Raw genomic sequence first — 19,626 nt, forward strand, 5'->3', positions numbered from 1 at the left:
TCTGAGTCTTTGAAATTCCGTATACATCAAAATTATTTTAAAGGTGCAATTGGAAGACTATGATAAATATATTAAATCATTATAAATCTATACTTTTTTTTCTTTTCTTTACAAATTATATCTTTTTATAATTTTTTGATAAAAATATCTTTATTTTATTTTATAATTTTAATATTGTCATTATGGAAAACACATATTTTTCCAAACAAAAACAGATTTTTCCAGATAAAAGATAAAAAATAATTATCATATATGAAAAAAAAGTTTTTCTAGATAACACAATTTCTAAAAAAAAAAAAATTTTATGCTGCAAATTTTTTGAAATATTTAATGACAATATTGAAATTATACAATAAAGTAAGAAGATTTCTGTCAAAAATTTATAAAAAGATATAGTTTGCAAATGAAAGAAAAAAAAAAGTATATATTTCTAATGATGTGGCATATTTGGAAATTGGTACCAATTTTTTCTATTTTAAATTCACGTACTTTTTGGTAATTTACAACAAAAATAACTGCAAACGATTACAACCATTCACTTCTAATCGCATTCAACTATAATCGCCACCAACAACTATCTACCAATTATTCAGTATCAGCCACCGACAATCGCTACCAAACATTATGAAAACGCTCAAGTCGTTGGCATTGAGTGATTGATAGTGGAGCTTCTATTCATGCCATGCCACATCACGACGTGAATTCTTTGCTACCTATATTCCGGGTAACTCTGGTTCCGTTAAGATGGGCAATGATGGATCAGCTCAAGTCGTTGGCATTGGAGATGTCTGCTTGGAGACTAGTCTTGGTACTAGACTTGTGCTTAAGGATGTTAAGCATGTTCCAGATGTTCGTCTGAACTTGATCTCAGCGGGAAGACTTAATGATGAGGGTTTCTGCAGTACATTCAATGGAGGTCAGTGGAAGCTCACTAGAGGCGTCATGGTTGTGGCTCGTGGGACGAAGTCTTCGTCACTATACTTCATGCACGCTAAGCTTTCTAAGGATATCATTAATGCCTTAGAGAGTGAAGATGTTATTGAGTTGTGGCACATGAGACTTGGTCATATGAGTGAGAAAAGAATGTCTGTACTGGCGAAGAAGGAGGTTCTACAAGGAGTCTCACGATTACATCTGAAGAAATGTGATCATTGTTTTGCGGGAAAACAAAACACAGTTGCGTTTAAGTCTTCTACACCTTCCAGAAAATCGGAGATTCTTGATTTGGTGCACTCGGATGTGTGTGGTCCATTGAAGACGAGATCAATGGGTGGTGCATCATATTTCGTCACATTCATCGATGATCATTCAAGAAAATTGTGGGCGTATATGATGAGGACTAAGGATCAAGTTCTGGGAATTTTCAAGCAGTTTCATGTTTTGGTGTAGAGACAGACTGAAAAGAAGTTGAAGTGTATCCGAAGCGATAATGGAGGTAAATACTCCGGACCTTTTGATGCCTATTGTCGTGAACAAGGCATTAGACATGAGAAGACGCCGCCAAGACACCACAGTTGAATGGGTTGGCAGAGAGGATGAACATGACGATCATGGAGAGAGTTCGTTGTCTGATTTCTCAATCAGGCTTGCCGAATTTCTTTTGGGGAGAAGCTTTGAACACCGTGGTTCATGTATTGAACCTGTCACCTAGTGCTCCGTTTCATGGTGATGTTCCGGAGAAGGTTTGGACTGGTAAGGATGTTTTTACCATCAATTGAAGGTTTTTGGGTGTAAGGTTTTGTTCATATTCGTAAGGATGAGAGGTCGAAGCTGGATGCGAAGTCAAGGCAGTGCGTGTTCATCGGATACGGTCTGGATGAAATGGGATACAGATTCTATGATCCAATTGAGAAGAAGCTCGTCAGAAGCAGAGACGCTGTGTTGATGGAGGATCAAACTATTCGGGATATTCAGAAGTGCAAAAATCCAACTCAGAATAGCAGTGGTTTGATTGACTCAGAGATGATTCCTCGAGCAATAGTTGAGGATTCTACTGAAGGTGAGGTTCAACGTGATACACCTGGTACATATGCTCCTGTACAGGTTGATGGCGGTATTGGTGAAGGGCATCGGTTGAGTCACCAACTACCGAAGATTCACCGATGTTGAGAAGGTCTGAGAGAGTTCGGAGACCATCAACGAAGTATAGCTCCAGTGAGTATGTATTACTTACTGAAGGGGGAGAACCAGAGAGTTTTGATGAGGCTCTCGGAGATGAACACAAGGACGAATGGATGAAGGGCATGAATGACGAGATGGATTCTTTGTACAAGAATCAAACATTCGAGTTGGTGAAGCTACCAGAGGATAAACGAGCATTGCTTAAGAAATGGGTGTTCAGGGTTAAGCATGAAGAGCACAGTCTGCATCCGCGATACAAGGCTAGACTGGTGGTAAAAGGTTTCAGTCAGAAGAAAGGAGTTGATTTTGATGAGATCTTTTCACCGGTTGTGAAGATGTCATTCATACGGGTTGTTCTGGGATATTGACATCTAGTCTTGAATTGGAGGTTGAACAAATGGATGTGAAGACGACTTCATGGTGATTTGAACGAAGAGATCTGCATGGTACAACCTGAAGGTTTTGTTGAGAAGGGCAAAGAAGATTATGTTTGTCGGTTGAAGAAAAGTCTTTACGGGTTGAAGCAAGCACCGAGACAATCGTATAAGAAGTTTGAGTCAGTTATGGGGGAGCATGGCTACAAGAAGACGGCTTCCGATCATTGCGTATTTGTACATAAGTTTTCTGATGATGATTTTATCATCTTGCTGCTCTACGTGGATGATATGTTGATTGTGGGCAAGAACATGGCGAGGATAACAGAGTTGAAGAAGCAACTTGGTCGGTTCTTTGCTATGAAGGATTTGGGATAAGAGAAGCAGATTCTTAGGATAAGAATTGCTCGGGACAGAAGTAACAAGCAGTTGTATCTGTCACAGGAGAAGTACATTGAGAAAGTACTTCAACGGTTTCATATGGAGAAATCTAAAGTTGTGAGTTCACCTCTTGCATCACACTTTAGATTGAGCAGTCAACAGAGTCCGAGTACAAATTTAGAGACGGAGGACATGAGACAAGTTCCATACGCCTCTGCAGTGGGGAGTTTGATATATGCTATGGTTTGTACAAGACTAGATATTGCTCACGTGTTGGGACAGTCAGTCGGTTTCTTTCTAATCTATGTCACCTTGTGATTCGTAATCTGTGTCAATTGTGACCCGTATAATTGTTGTGAACATTGTGACATTTGTGATCTATGAGTAGTGTGTGCACATTATGATTTTTGTGACCCATATCTGACTATCATGACAAGTGACTTGTGTGATCCGTGATACAATGATAATCTAAAAACAACGAAAAATGAAAGAACCATCGATATGCATAAAAAAAGACCGAGATTTCGACACTATCTTACCTATTTTCAAGTTTCTCGTTGATTTCGCACAGATTTTATATGATTTCGCCGGATTTTTGAAGAGAAAAAAAAACAATTTTCTGTTTAAACGAGGTCACAAAAAAAAACATAATAGAGAGAGAGAGAGAGTAGAGAGAGAGATAGTAGCGCCGATCTCCCAGCTCCAACCTCTGGTTGGAATCTGCCCGTCGGTCATGGGCCGACCCAGAAACCAGTCACCGAACCTCACTCCTTCGCATCCTACCAAACCTCCAGACCAAAAACCCCCAAACATCTCCGCCATCACCGACACACCTCACGAACCACCACTCCTACAGCCATTACTGTATTCACATACCTCCCAAAACCAAACCCAAAACCAGATCTACACACTTCCCCCGAAGATCCCTAGATCCACAAATCCACCTCCCAACAAGAGCTCCTCCTCATCCCGAGACTCAACCTCACCACCACCCCTTCGCCGCTCCTCCTCCCGGCTGAGGGATAAGCGCCAGATCCCTCTCAGTCAGCCACAACCAAAAACCCAACCGCAACCTCAACTGCCTATTTCTCTTCATCACCGCCCAACTCTAGTGGAGCGGTACCCCCTAAATGACACCCTCATTGCTTCCCCAACACAGACTGAGTCTCCTCAAAGCCCCCCCAAACCAAACCCCTATGATTCTGACTTTCCCCCTACCTTCCCCTGTGGTCAGGCAAACCACCCCGGTGGCTAGATCCTCTGCGGAACAGCTACCCATAGCCAATATAAATGTCACTCCTCCCCGGGAAGGAGAAACAAAGGAGCCACCCACTTCGAATGTATCAAAAACCTCCCAGAAACCGCAATTTACTCCGGACGCCAAAACCGGAGGAGTTCCTACACAAAACAACCCCAAATCCTTCAGGGATGCCGCTGCCAAGTCCATCTGGGCCACCAAAGTACAGGGGCTGAGCTACGACCTGCATCGGCTCGCGATGCTGAGATATCGGAAATGGGCAAGAAAAGGGTCAAAATTCCACACTCGATAATTGCAGCAGGCCTTTTACAACATCAAGACTTTGTTGTTTGCTCTTTCTTTGGAAGTATGCCTAGAATGCCTAAAATTCGAGCAGTCTTGAACTTCTTGTGGAGGAAAACTCAAAGAGTGGAAATCCATCCCTTGTCTGCAACTTCCATTTTGGTCAAAATACCTTCTGCCAGGATCCGTGAGGCAGTATTGGAGCAGGAGCTGTGGCATGTTGATAACCATGCTTTCTTTGTAAGGCGGTGGAATGTGGAATATGCTAGGGAACCACCCTCCCTAAAAGCGGCTCCGCTTTGGATTCAACTGTCACAAGTTCCACTACACCTCTTGACAAGAGATGGTATTAGCTACATTGCAGGAGCGGTTGGAGAGCCTAAGGCATATAAACCGCCCAAGACTGTTCACTCCGTTGATGTCAAGGTTGAAGTTGACCTCAGAGAACCTTTACCACCTGATGTGGAGGTGGAAACCGAGGATGGATTTGTGCACACGATCAAAGTCCTGTACCGATGGATACCCCCAAAATGTATGAGTTGTGGGGAGTTTGGACATGCCACCAAGGATTGCAAAAAGGAACCTGAGACAATTATTCCACCAAGGAAGCAACATCAAGAAGACATGTCTGGTGAGAAAGTCACAAACCTGCAAGAGAATACAACGGATACAACTCCACAAGTCCCAGCCATTAACCCTCACAACGAACCAAATGGACTCATCCATATAAATGTCTGGCCTAACCAAGACATCACAACACAGATGGCCAACCCTTCTTCCCCACCTTCCCAAACCCACACCAACCTAAACCAAACTACCACGTTCCAAGCAACCAAATTAACTATCCCCACCCAACACCATACGTGCCAATCAACTGCCCTAATGGTTATATCAAACCCCAAAGCCAATACTTCTTCAGAACAACCACCTCTAGGCGGCTTGCAGATTCTTCCCTCTCCTTTTAAAAAGAGGAAGGGTCTCCTCTAAAAAATATCAAGCCCTATTTTTTATGGAAGATTTTTTTTTTGGAATATACGAGGTCTAAATGACCTGGGGAAACAAAGAGCGGTGCAGAAATTTTTGAAGAGCAAACCGCTATATTTTGGAGCCTTTCTTGAAACCCATGTCAAGGAAGTGAATGCTGACAACATACTTGGGAGCTTAGAAGATAACTGGTCTAGAATTGACAATTACTCGGAGGTCGACAATGGAAGGATTTGGGTCATTTTCCAACACCCTTCAACAGCTTCATTACTGAAAACCACTCCTTACGAGATCACGGTGGAGCTGTCTATCAAAGGATAAGTGCCCTTCATATTTTCGACAGTCTATGCTCCGAACACGGTGGGGGAAAGGGAGATGTTATGGAGCCAACTCCGAGACACCTACTCCTCCATAATAGAACCGAGAGGACTACCTTGGTTAGTTGGGGGTGATTTCAATGAAATCATCCGCCCCTCCGAGCATTCATCATCGACATTCAACCACCAAACTCCCCCCATGAAAAGATTCAACCAACTCATCTCTTACATTGATATCCATGATCTCCCTTACCAAGGACCAGCCTTTACCTGGACTAACAAACAAGTCCTGAACCCAATAGCTAAAAAGCTTGATCGAACCCTTGCTAACGAGCAATGGCGTCTGACCTTCCCGGATAGCTCTGCGCTATTTCAACCCCCACATCCCTCTGACCATTGTCCATGCACCATAAGACTCATAAGACCCTTAGACAAAAAACCCAAGCCTTTCAAATTCTTTAACTTCATCACCAAACATCCCAACTATGCCCAAACTGTGCAAACGGCCTGGAGAATGGCAGGGAGAAATGCAACTATTCTTGAATCTTTCGCTAGGAAGCCGAGAAGAGTGAAAATACCGATTAAAACACTTTGCAATGAGAACTATAGTGAGATTACCAAACGAGTGAAAGAAGCTCACGATAATCTTCTTTTGGCGCAGGAAGAAGCACTACGGCAGCCCTCAGAAAACACATATCGGGTTGAGCATGAGCTACTGGAGAGGTGGGAACATCTGGCCAATTTTAGGAGGAATTCCTCAAGCAGAAGTCGAGGGTGCACTGGCTTCATACGGGTGACAAAAACAACAGATTTTTCTTTAGGAGTTTGGTGGCGAGAAGATCAAGGAACTTCATCACACACCTGATAGACGAGGGAGGAAACAAGCTGGAGAAGTTAGAGGAGATCATTGAAGAAGCCATAAAATTCTTCACTGAAACCATAGGAGCAAGGCCGGACACGACCCGAGTTGCACACCTGGACGAAATCAAAGCCATGTATCAGCAATTGCCATCTGAAAACAACTTGAGAGAGATGACCAGACCTTTCTCAAACGAGGAAATAAAAGAAGCTATCTTTACAATGCCGAAGAACAAGATGCCAGGGCCAGATGGATTCACAGCGGAGTTCTACCAATCTAGCTGGGGAACTATAGGTGACGAGCTCACTAACAGTATTTCCAACTTTTTAGTTACAGGGAATCTGTCAAGATCTATCAACTCCACTATGATATGTCTGATTCCAAAAATACAAGGAGCAGAGAGGATACAAGAATTCAGACCGATCTCTTGCTGCAACCTGATATATAAGACAATCACGAAGCTATTGGCCAAGCGGATCAAACCACTGCTAACAGACTTTATAGAGCCAAGTCAATCGGCCTTCATCAAAGGTCTTCTCATGTCAGAAAACTGTCTCCTAGCAAATGAGTTGGTTAGGAACTACCATCGGAAGAAGATCTCAAAACGGGCCACTTTGAAAATAGATATCGCCAAGGCTTTCGACTCTCTGAGATGGGATTTTATCATCACATTATTGCAGGCCATGGGAATTGAAGAACATTTCATCTCTCTAATCAAGGTTTGTATAACTACACCAGCTTTCTCGGTGAGTATAAATGGTGGATTGTATGGTTTTTTCAAAGGAGAAAGAGGGTTGAGACAAGGCTGCCCCCTGTCACCATATCTCTTTGTCATAATGAATGTACTTTTGCTCATGCTTAAGGAGGGACGGAGGCAGGGAAGTTTGGCTTTCATCCGGGTTGCAAAGCTGGGAAAATAACTCATCTATGCTTTGCGGATGATTTATTGATTTTTACAGATGGAGAGACGAGATCGATCCAGGGCATACTGAAAATTTTGCATAACTTTTATCTGATCTCAGGATTGAAAATAAACATTAGCAAAAGTAGCTTGATCTTGGGAGGTCTAACAGAGGCGCAGAAATCACAGCTGCAGCAAATGTCGAGGATTAAACAGAAGCATTTACCACTCAGATATCTGGGGGTTCCGCTAGCTTCTAGGAAGCTGAGTTTATCAGATTGCTTTCCTCTGCTGGATAGGCTGAAAACTAGATTCTCAGCATGGACAGTCAAGACACTATCATTTGCGGGGAGATTAAAACTATTGGAGACTGTTATAGCGGGAATGATTGGCTCTTGGTTGCAGGCATTTGTGTTACCGAAAGCATGCATAAAGGAAATCAACTCCTTAAGCTCGAGATTTTTGTGGCGAGGATCAATTGAAAACCATGGTGGAGCAAGGGTGTTTTGGGAGAAAGTATGCAGTCCGAAGTGTGTTGGAGGCCTGGGTCTGCGCAATATCCAATGGTGGAATGAGGTAGGAATACTAACTCCTCTGGATGCTATTCTTTCGAAGTGGCTCTCTTTGGGTTGCATGGATTAAGCGATGCTACATCAAAAATGACAATTTTGGTCACTTACAAACAAACCCAGCCACTCATGGACGTTTAGAAAAATACTCAAAGCTAGAGAGACAACAAAAAAGATTATCTCGATCAAGATTGGAGACGGAAAAAGCACTTGGTTATGGCATGACAACTGGACGCCGTTTGGAATGCTCATTGAATACTTTGGACCAGCGGGACCTCAAGCTCTCGGAATTAGGAGGGAAGCAAAGGTGGCAGACATTTATGACTCTGGTTCATGGACATTACCTTCTCCTAGATCAGAGCAGGCTTTGAATCTAGCTATTTTTTTGGCGGATAAAATCTTGTTCGACCAGCCTGATACGATATCCTGGAAAATTGGGAACCACCAGAGTGAATTGTTTGTCTCCAAACATGTTTGGGAATTGATTAATCCAGAGACTCAAGCAGTGACATGGCATAAAATAATATGGTGCAGGTTCTTAACTCCTAAACACTCCTTTATTACTTGGTTGTTTACTCTTAACCGTTGTCCGATAAGAGATCGAATGGCAGTGTGAGGTATTCAAACGGATCTGGTTTGCATTTATTGCGGGATTGATAATGAGAGCAGGGATCATCTTTTCTTCCAGTGCTCTGCATTACAGGACTTGTGTCGAACAGTTCTGGGCAGGTGGGGAAGTCTTCCGCCTTCTCTGACTTGGGAGTCCATTCAAATGTGGCTCTTAAGAAACTGGACATGCAGGGATATGCAATGGGGAGCGATTATTAGTTGGCAGATCTACATCTACTCTATATGGAGGGAAAGAAATGATAGGATACATACTTCCACTTATAAGGATGTTGCAGCCATACTCAAGATTGTGGACAAAACATTCAGGATGAGGATGGCGGGAATACGCCAAACACACTCGGGCGTAGCAAATCAACTACTCCAAAGATGGTTTGGAGGGAACAATTTCTAACTCATTATGTTCAGGAGTCGCAGAATTTTCATGGGTTTCTTTAATTGATGGTCAATTTTTGCTGCATCAACCTTCCGATGTAATTCAGGGTACCACTGAGAGTGGGAACAATTTTTTTGTAAAATTTTAGGAAATCAAAACAAACAACCTTTAACAAAAAAAAACAATTTCAAAGAGAAACGGACGAAGAGAGAGAAACTTTCGATTTGAGGAGAGAAAATGGTTATTTTAATTAAAAAATAAATATAAAATTATATTGTAAGGGTATTTTGATAAATACATATTTGATAGAATATTTTAGAAGAAGGAAATTTTTATATTGTAGGTGTGGAAGTGTTTTTAGTATATTGAAAATAAAACATATAATGCTCCGGTTTAAATAATGGTAATACTAATACTAGCCAAAGGGTAAAGATGTGCATGGTTCAAATAATTCTGGCTAGTTTAATTTTTTTTTAAAATAAATTTGATGGTAGTTTCTTTAAATTGGTAATTTTTTAAAAATATTAGTTAAAAAATTAAAAAAAAAATCAAACCTGAACTATAAAAATGAGGCAATATGAAAAATTAAACTAGTGCGAAAATGGCACGAGAATCTAAAAAATGAGAAAAATATCCAAGACTTTTTGGTGGTTTTCCACGTTCTTCACAGGAGAACTATCGCCATGGTCATGGCCCTTATTGGGCCTTGGGAAAACGTTGATAATGGGCCTATTTGGGCCTAGTGACGTAACGGTTTCGTCGTCAACGAAATGGTGGTGGAAAGTCAAATCTCTTCGCATTTCGTCGCCGAAAATTTAAAACCCCCTCAAAGCAAGCGAAGAACCCTACTAGGGTTTTAGGACAAGCTGCCATTTTTTTCTCTTCCGGAATTGCGTCGTTTCTCGAGCCGAAATGGGTTTCTGGGGTTAGTTTCTCTGATCCATTAACAAAATATCCTTTTGCCTGATTTTTTGTTCTGTGGGGTTTGATTTTTCTTCTCTCTTTGATTTTCTCGGTACGCGTTCGTGATTTGTCTGATATTTTCTTCTCGTTTGCAGGGCTTGAAGTGAAACCTGGGAAGCCTCAACCTTATAACCCATGCAATGTACGAGGGCAGCTTCACGTAACCCAGGTATTGCATTGCTCTTGAACAGATTCTTGTTTGGATTCCCTTGTAATCTGAATCGAGCTGTGGAGCAAATTCCTTGTACCCGAAATTTATTTGGGAAATGGATCGTTGATACACACTTGCTCTATGTTTGTAATCCTTCAGGCTACTCTGGGCCTTGGCTCGGGCGAGACAAAGACTGTGCTTCAGTGTTCGATAGGAGACAAGAGCCCGATTTACTTGTGTTCGTTGTTACCATCCACAATCGAATGCTGCCCTTTGAGCCTTGTGTTCGATGACAATGACGAGTTAGTTGAGTTCTCGGTGATCGGTGAAAAGAGCATCCATCTGTCTGGATACTTTGAGGAGTATGAGCTTGACTCCGATCAGGAGGAAGATGATTCGTATCCTTTCTTTCTTTTCTTTTTTTTGTTTTCTCTTATCTTAAACAAATAATAGTTTTCTTTTTGTTAATCTTCTGTCTGGTAATTTCTTGATGTTTTCATTGCGACAATATAAGAGATGGAATTGACATTGCTGAGACCGATTCGGATGAGTCATCTTTATATGGCAGCGAAGGGGACTATGATACTGAAGAGGACTTCATTGACGACGATGACGATGATATTGCTATGTATCAGCAGTCCTCTGTCCCCAATAGTGGAGGTAATTTGTTGCATCTTTTCTATTTTTACTTTGGTCTTGGATTGTAGCTTTTGAGATGGCGACGGATGTGTAAGTTCATAAGCATTTTATCTGTGCCATCCTCTACATTTGTGTTTACAAAAAGCAATTGTTACGTGGGATTTTTCTTTCTATGGCGCCGTTTAGAATGAGGCTGATGGACATTGTCTTGCAGTTGTAATTGAGGAGATAGAAGATGAAGAGAAACCTGCCAAAGAGGTTCAGCCAAAACGTTCCAAGAAGAAGTGTCAGTCTAGTGAAGACGAGAATCTGAAGAAACAAATTATCGTCAAAGGCAGCGCCCGGGTTCCGGTTCTGGAGAGTGAAGATGAAGATGGTTTTCCCGTTTCCAAGGAAGAAGCTGATAAAACAGATGAGAAGAAAGGGATAGATGACAGTGATCAAACAAGCAAGAAAAAGCGGAAGGCCATAGCTGCTGGGCAAGATGGTGGTGAAATCGAAAGGTACTCTTCCACTTGATATCTTGTTGATGCATATTTTAGGTTTTTTTAAGTTGTCTCTAAATTCTAAAATCTGTTCCAGTGAAAAGAAGAACAAAAAGAAGAAGAAGCAGAAAGAGAGGAAAGGAGGGGAAAACTCCAATGGGGCAAATGAGGCTGCCGTTGAACAAGCTCCAAAGGAAAATGAGCTCAAAAACGAGGAAACTCACCAGGTTTCTTCGGATAAGAATGAAAGCTCCAAGAGCCCGGACACCACTTCTGAGAAGAAAAAGAAAAAGAAGAGAAAGAAGAACAAGGATCAAGAAGCTGAAGATAAAACCGTTTCTGGTAATAATCAAGATAAGCAAAAGTTAGGTTCTGTCTCTGAGGGGAATCAAGAGAACTCCAAGTCATCCCAAACTCGAACTTACCCTAACGGCCTCATTGTTGAAGAGTTAGTCATGGGCAAACCTGATGGCAAGAGAGCTTCTCCGGGGAAACAGGTTGGTCGCATGTAGATATGCTCATACTTAATATCATGTGAACTAAGATGTTACAAGAAAAGTCGGGCAATGAAAAATATAATCAGTATGCATTAGCATCATAATGTTTATCTCAAGCAATGAAGGTATTGTTTTCTGGGCTATCTGAATGCAGGTTAGTGTACGGTACATAGGAAAGCTTCAGAAGAATGGCAAGATTTTCGATTCCAACATCGGAAAAGCGCCCTTTAAGTTCCGGCTAGGTATGAATTGTGATTTTAAACTAGAGATAGCGTAGTAGCTTTGAATGAGATTGGTTCTTGATTTGTGTTATGTGCAGGTGTTGGCCAGGTCATTAAGGGATGGGATGTTGGTGTTAACGGTAACTCACCTTCATTCTTTTATGGGGTTTCATTCACTTCGTGTTAAACCTGTCACCATTGTTTATCATCTCGAGCCTTTTCTGATGATCCTTATCTCAGGCATGCGTGTGGGGGACAAAAGAAGGCTTACAATTCCTCCATCAATGGGGTAATTGCTTTATCTTTGTTTTGGGATTGGTTTTCTTGATTGTGATATTTAAGCTTTGATTAAGGGCAGAGAGAAAAGACCCCGGAAAAGGGGCATTTTCTTATAGCATCAAATCAACTGCTGATAAATCTTGAAACCCGAGATTGGTTTTAGGGATTTGGATGGATCCCAAGTCTGATATTAGAATGGTTGTGCATCAGGTACGGCCACAAAGGTGCTGGTGGGCAGATCCCTCCAAACGCTTGGCTTGTCTTTGATGTTGAACTCATCAATGTCAACTGATCTCCTCTCTTCTTGGAACTTCAAGACAAGGCAACAAGAAAAAAAAGGGTTCTGTCATTTTGATGTTCAGAAATGTCTATTTGCCATTTAAAACTAAAAACGAGACAGCTCCCGGGTATTATTAATTTTTTGCATGAAGTTTTGTATCCTGCCCAACATTTTAAAACCAATTTTTAAAATTCTATTTTAGTTATGTTTGATACTATTTTTTTATAATTAAATAAACTTAAAATTTAATCCAAAATATAAAATAATCCGATTTTTTTTTTCTTCTGTTACTGATTTGGATTCGTATAAACAATATTTTGATTTTGATTTTGATTTGTTAGTTACTTCCGAATAAAAAGTTTTGGAAAAATCATTGATTTTTCTCACAAATACATTTCTTCTTTCTATTTATTTTACGTTTTCCCACGCGTTTAATTTAAAAAAACATTGGTTTTGAAGGATATTTCATTCATATAATTCTTTTCATTGTAAGAATGATAAAATGTTTAACATGACATAATGTAACATGGTAGACTGCGACATGATTAGTAGAAGAAATATCCTATTCCCACATGACAAATATATTATTTTATTCTATCAAATAATCTTAAATCCAACCAAATCATGCCAAGGTGTTACAAATATATATACTCATCCCAAATAATGCAAAGTGATAGCAGCACCATGTTTAGAATATGATCTCGTTAGGATTTGATATCCGAATTGAAGAGGTTTTGAGGCTTTGATGTTATTTTATTTTTTTTGTTATTTAAGAAATTTAGCGGTAACATTCTCTTCCCCAACCCACGGCTCGAACATGAACTTCACCACTCCTCTAACGCCTCTTGGGTAGTTTTGATGTTAGTTGAATACATATACTAATGAGAAAGATAAAAGAGGCAATAGTATAAATAAATATTTTTTGAAAAAAATAATAATTTGGTAATGATTAATGATTATGGACAAACATAATTTACAAAACTCGATTTTTTTTTAATAGAGTTTGCACTTTGCACATCATAATTTTTTTCAGTAGTTTGGTAATGAAGCGTGCATATGGGCCGATTGGTCGATACTAACAACTCGCTGAAAAGCCCAATAATAGGCCCAAATATTCTCAGCCCAATTTGTGTGAGAGCCTTTCATGTAAAGGTAGATTTCTTCCCCTCTTGCTTGCTTGCTCTGAAATTAGGGTTTTGCAGAGGGTTTTAATCCGGCCACCGCCTCTCAAAAGTGTGATTTCCTTCTACTGTTCTCTCGTTTTTCTTCGCCTCTGTCGTTGTTCCATACACGCTCATAGGTACTCTCGATTCGGTCTCTGCATGTTTTGTCTCAGTTGATTTTTCTGTTGTTTGGTTGATTTCAGACGTCAATTTTGTTGTCGGTGTGCATCATTTTTGAACTGTAGGGTTTCGATGTATCCTTTTCATTTCACCGTTTAAAGGTTTATAGTTGTTTCCCTAAATCTGTTCCAGTGAAAAGAAGAACAAAAAGAAGAAGAAGCAGAAAGAGAGGAAAGGAGGGGAGGATTTTGTTTCTTCCGAGTTCCCCCCCCCCTTTAGGTTTGATGTTTATCTTAGTCCTACTTCGATGATTGTTCCCTCTTTGTTTGTGTTCTTATACTTACATTAACTGGTTTGGATTTCCTTCATCTAGCGAAAGCTTGCACTTTCATGGTCGTTTAGGAATTCTGTATAGGTTTACCTCTCTGATTTAGATAGTCACTGAGCTGAATTGCTGGAAGCATCTATAATGGAAATAATTGTTCTTGATTTTACTTTCTGCAGAATTTGGCTTCTGCTCTTTACACCTAAAGGCTTTCTATGTATTATTTAGCATCTATGTTGTCATAAACCGTGCATATATTAATAAATGAATATACGCCAATCTTCATTCAGAGTTATCGTATCAGTAGGTCTTGGAGTGAATTCGATCAGATATTGGTATCGATATATAATCCAGACAGGGCAAAGCATACAACGGATATCGCATCCTTAAACTGTTTTTTGGCTTGGTTTTGTGTGAAATAATAGTCTGGGTTCACGTGTTTACTGTCTTGGTTCTGAATAAGGATTGTTTTTTTTATTGAATTTGGGACAGATGGCTTTTAGTGAGGATCTTGTGGAAGACGATGAGATAAACATGCTTGAGGAGGAAGCATCTGACTCTGAAGCGGAGTCACAGTCAGATTCGGACTCTGAGGAAGAGATGACCGTGAAGTTGTCCGAGCCTTCAAAGAATGCTGTTTATAACAGAGATGGGCTCCTCGATAAACTTCAAGACATGAGCTGGCCGGAGAACGTAGACTGGATTCATAAGTTGACAGTTGACATCGATCAGGGACAAGAGGTGGATGTAAATGATGACCTTGCGAGGGAGCTTGCTTTCTACACCCAAGCCCTTGAAGGGACAAGACATGCTTTTGACAAACTTCAGGGGATGGGCTTGCCTTTCCTCAGGCCATCTGATTATTATGCTGAGATGGTGAAATCAGATACCCACATGGAGAAAGTGAAGGCTCGTCTTCTGCACGAGAAGAAAGAGATCGAGGAGGCGGAAGAGAGGAGGAAGGCAAGGGAGAACAAGAGATTGGCCAAGGAAATACAAGCTCAGAAGCTGAAGGAAAGGGCCAAGCAGAAGAAGGAAGATATTGAGTCTGTCAAGAAATGGAGGAAACAGAGGCAACAGAGTGGCTTTGCCGATAAAGAGGGTGAGCTCGACTTGGATTTCGAAAATGGCAAAGGCTTCGAGAGGTCTGGTAAGAAAAGGCCGGGTGTGTCCCCGGGGGATAGATCGGGTGGAAAGGGCAGGCAAGGGAAGAACGGTAAGAAACGGGAGTTTCGAAATTCCAAGTTTGGATTTGGAGGCAGAAAGGGGATGCAAAAGCAGAACACTGCAGACACAACCAACGATATCAAAAGTTTCGGAGGAGGAAAGGCAAAAGCAAACAAGAAACAGAGGAGATGAACGGAGTTTCAGTCCATGGTTTCCAGGTTTGATCATCAAAATGTCTTGAATCATGTTTTCATTCGGCACTTTAGCAGGTTATGTAAAACCCTGTCCTTGGAGTGAAGGGTTTCTTAATGATTACTTGAAATTGAATTATCAAAGACCAGATTTTAGCTGGCGAAAAAGTTTTGTTTCCCTATAATTATCCGATTAGTATTTTTTTTTTAATTAAGCAGAAGATTACGACTCTTATCTCTCATTAGTCCTTTTCAACTACTACTTATTCATTAAGGTGTGCATTGTATTATTACTCTCTCTCTCTATATATATATATAAAGGTCTGTTATCTGTCTCTTTCCTCAGAACTATCATTGCATCTTTCGTTCTCTGTTTTGTGCGTCTTCTTCTATTCAACCATGATAGAGTGTGCTCTCGAGTTCATTCACAAGATTGCTTCAAATTCTCTCTTCATGTTCTTTTTCTGCAACCTCATCATCTTCTTGATCCTCATGGCCAACTCCAAACTCGACCCATTATCCGGTTCGAAGTTTCGGCCCGAGGTGACATCCCGGTCAACTCTCTCCTCCAAACCCGGTTTCGGGGCAGAACCCTCTCAATGGAAACCGGGTTTAGAGATTGAGGGCTCAAATCCGGTCTGTAAGGCCATTGAAACGGGTGATGAAGGTAAGGAACAGAAGAGAACATACCAGGAAAGTCTCTCATCCAAACCCGGTTTCCGGGCAAAAACCTCTCAATGGAGACCGGGTTTAGAGATTGAGGGGTCAAGTCCAGTCTCTAAAGCAATGGAAACCGGAGATGAACAGAGGAGGAGGAGGATGATAGTGACAACTAGTGAGCTGACATTTCAACCAGTGTCGTCGAAAGGCGTGGATGATGAGATGGACGCAACACTTCGAAGAAGAGTGGAAGAGTTCATCGATAAAGTTAACAGCCAATGGAAATGGGAGAATTCGACGGCTTGACTTTACCCTTTTGCCTAATGGACCCGATTCTTGATTGTGATCGAATCCCGAAAAATGTAATTGTTTTCTTCAATCCTGAGATTTGTTTTTGTTTTGTAAGCAATTTGGTACCCAACCCCTAAGGCGGCATTACTCTCAAACAGCAAACAGCAACATTGTTCTTAGTTCAGTTGCATATCTCTTTCCCAACTGATATTCCGACATGGGTTGTTCTCTCCAACTAAAAGATTCCCAAATCAACATCATAATAATTAATAATAATGGTGATGATGATGATGACATATCCAACATACATTAATGGCTACGTACGTCTGAGCGGTCAAGCAAAGTGGGAGTAGGGGTATTAAAACATGCAAACCATATGAGTCTTGAGATAACCATGCTTTTGCATCTCTTCTTTTTCTTTTTTTCTTTTTTTTTTGCAAACTCGAAAAATTTGTTTTTTGATTAAGAAAAAACCCAGTTTGGTGTGGCAAGTCTCTCACTAATCATTTGATAAAAAATTTATAAATTCAATGTTATAACCAATATGATCAAGATTAAATTTCTGGTCACATGGATCACATGTTGTAATTTTAGAGTAAATGAATGGGGTTTAATAATAATCTCTCAAGAGATTCATAGTTATATGTATTACGGATATGGTGGAGGAGTTAAATGTTCGTAAATGATATAATATGGATCGGTGAAACACATATGTGTTTGGCAGTAAAGTTGTTCGGTTCGGGGTGAGATATACCTCAACCCGAGTGAAGTAGAACTGAGTCTACATGACGAAAACGAAATTTCCTCTACAGAAATATAACTCGGACCGTATTGATTTCCTGAGAAAAAACTCGTGTTGCACAGAAATTTGACACGTCCCGTGTCAGGTGGAACTCGATCTGAGTCAAAAGTCTGTGAGAAGTATTTCGTGTTGTGTCAAGTGTAACTCGGACCATGTCAGTTATATATGAACTGATGCGATTCTTCGCGTAATAACTGCAGATTTTACAACTTTTGGTGATGTTCTTTGGTATTTATATACTAAAGACGTCTGAATAAGTTGGGTACGAGATTAATTCGATTTTTGAGAGATTTTGAGAGCACTTTCGGAAGTTTCTTGCAAAAAGTCTCCGAAAGCTTTTGTTCATCTTCTTTTTCACGTTTCCTTGTCTGTGCGTTCTTGAACGAGCAATTCTAGAACGTATTTCTCTTCATTGTATCTCATAATCGTATTCCTGTAGTCCTTGCTCGTAACGGACGGAATAATGATTTTAGGAAAGTGTCTACACGCCTTGAAGAGATATTCGGTCCCTCGGTTCGATTTCATTCTCGTTTTTCCGTTGATTTCTTCCAGATTGATTAACAATCTAAAACCGTTATCCACTCGAGGATGACATCTTCTGTGAGGGATTTGGCTATAAACTTTCACAAACTCGACAAGTTCGAGGGCGTGGGCTTCAGGCGGTGGCAGAAGAAGATGCACTTCTTGTTGACGACGCTGAATGTCGTCTACGTCATCAGTACACCTAGACCAGAAGAGACCGAAGAAGAAAGTTTGGCGCAGGCATGTATACGGAACAAATGGGACAACGACAACTACGTGTGTTGCGGTCACATTCTGAACGGTATGTCCGACGAACTATTTGATGTATATCAACACATAGACGTGTTAATCTTATGTAGAAAATAAATTTAATTCCACCATGCACGTTGAATGATGAAAAATGTATTACATGCATGAAAACAAAAATAACCAGTCATTCTTTTTCTAGCATAGAACGGAGTTCGGAAATGTTAGAACTAGTACATAGTGATCTATTTGACTTGCATAATACACCGTCCTTAGGAAATAAGAAGTACGTAGTTACATTCATAGAAGATGCTACTCGGTTTTGCTACGTGTTTTTGTTGCATTCAAAGGACGAAGGTCTTGATAGGTTTAGAGCGTATAAATCCGAGGTTGAGTTACAACTCGGGGTTAAACTAAAGAAGTTTAGGACCGATAGAGGAGGGGAATACTATGATCCTACGTATTTTGAATCCGTAGGAGTGATTCATGAGACTACTGCACCTTACACACCGCAACAGAACGGTATAGCGGAAAGAAAAAATAGGGTCTTGAAAGAAATGGTTAATTCCATGCTTTCATATTCGAGATTAAGTGAGAGATTTTGGGGTGAAGCAATGCTTACGGCTTGCTATATTCTGAACCGAGTTCCATAAAAAAGGAACAAGGTAACCCCATATGAACTTTGGTACAAGTGGAAACCGAATCTGAATTATTTTCGGGTTTGGGGATGTCGGGCGATAGCGAAGGTCCCGGAACCAAAGCGAAAAACTTTGGGAGATAGAGGAATTGAGTGTATCTTCATAGGTTATGCTTTACATAGCAAAGCCATAGAACCAAATGACTACATAGCCGTTCACACGGTCATTGAGTCGAGAGATGCATTGTTCGACGAAAGTCGATTTTCTTCGGTGGATAAACCACCTAGTTCTGTACCTAGTTTGAGTGATCGCACAATCGATCAAGAGGATGGACCAAGTGAACCTCGTAGAGCTAAACGTATTAGGAAAGCAAAATCCTATGGTCCGGACTTTCAGATGTACCTGGTGGAAGGTACTAATGAGTCAATCGTGACTCAGCTCGCTTATACATATAATATCGAGGGAGATCCTTGGACGTATGATGAGGTGATGAGATCGCAAGATGTCGCGAAGCGATAAATGATGAGATGGACTCTATCATGAGCAACAACACTTGGATCTTAGTAGATCCTCCTCCAGGTTGTAAACCGATTGGTTGCAAGTGGATCTTCAAGAAGAAGATGAGAGTCGATGGAACTATTGATAAGTTCAAGGCTCGTCTAGTAGCTCAGGGCTTTAGACAAAAACAAGGTATCGATTATTTCGATACATATGCACCGGTAGCTAGAATAGCTACGATAAGATTATTGATCGCTCTTGCTTCGATCAAAAATCTTGTAATTCACCAAATGGATGTCAAGACGACATTCTTAAATGGTGATCTTGAAGAGGAGGTGTATATGAAGCAACCAGAAGGTTTTCTCTTATCGGATCAAGCACACAAAGTGTGCAAGTTAGTCAAATCACTGTACGGGTTAAAGCAAGCACCCAAACAATG

The 19,626-nt window shown here is 40.7% G+C and overlaps 3 protein-coding genes across 3 annotated transcripts; all 3 read left to right on the forward strand.

The window, feature by feature from the left end:
* The first annotated feature begins 9,858 nt into the window (after window positions 1-9,858).
* Window positions 9,859-12,760, forward strand: LOC104808290 (peptidyl-prolyl cis-trans isomerase FKBP53). The gene is made up of 10 exons (XM_010533957.2): window positions 9,859-9,974; window positions 10,108-10,181; window positions 10,323-10,561; window positions 10,678-10,823; window positions 11,017-11,305; window positions 11,385-11,784; window positions 11,939-12,026; window positions 12,104-12,145; window positions 12,246-12,294; window positions 12,495-12,760. Exons 1-10 carry the CDS (start codon window positions 9,962-9,964, stop codon window positions 12,574-12,576), a joined length of 1,422 nt encoding a protein of 473 aa, XP_010532259.1. The 5' UTR covers window positions 9,859-9,961; the 3' UTR covers window positions 12,577-12,760.
* A 994-nt stretch (window positions 12,761-13,754) lies between these two features.
* Window positions 13,755-15,739, forward strand: LOC104808294 (probable rRNA-processing protein EBP2 homolog). Its single transcript, XM_010533959.1, has 2 exons — window positions 13,755-13,864; window positions 14,665-15,739. Exon 2 carries the CDS (start codon window positions 14,665-14,667, stop codon window positions 15,529-15,531), a length of 867 nt encoding a protein of 288 aa, XP_010532261.1. The 5' UTR covers window positions 13,755-13,864; the 3' UTR covers window positions 15,532-15,739.
* Window positions 15,740-15,866: 127 nt separating this feature from the next.
* On the forward strand, window positions 15,867-16,628 carry LOC109116475. Its single transcript, XM_019201956.1, has one exon. It carries the CDS (start codon window positions 15,930-15,932, stop codon window positions 16,494-16,496), a length of 567 nt encoding a protein of 188 aa, XP_019057501.1. The 5' UTR covers window positions 15,867-15,929; the 3' UTR covers window positions 16,497-16,628.
* The last annotated feature ends 2,998 nt before the right edge of the window (window positions 16,629-19,626 follow it).

Source organism: Tarenaya hassleriana, unplaced genomic scaffold (genome assembly GCF_000463585.1).
Source record: "Tarenaya hassleriana unplaced genomic scaffold, ASM46358v1 Cleome14, whole genome shotgun sequence".
NCBI classification, from domain to species: Eukaryota; Viridiplantae; Streptophyta; class Magnoliopsida; order Brassicales; family Cleomaceae; genus Tarenaya; species Tarenaya hassleriana.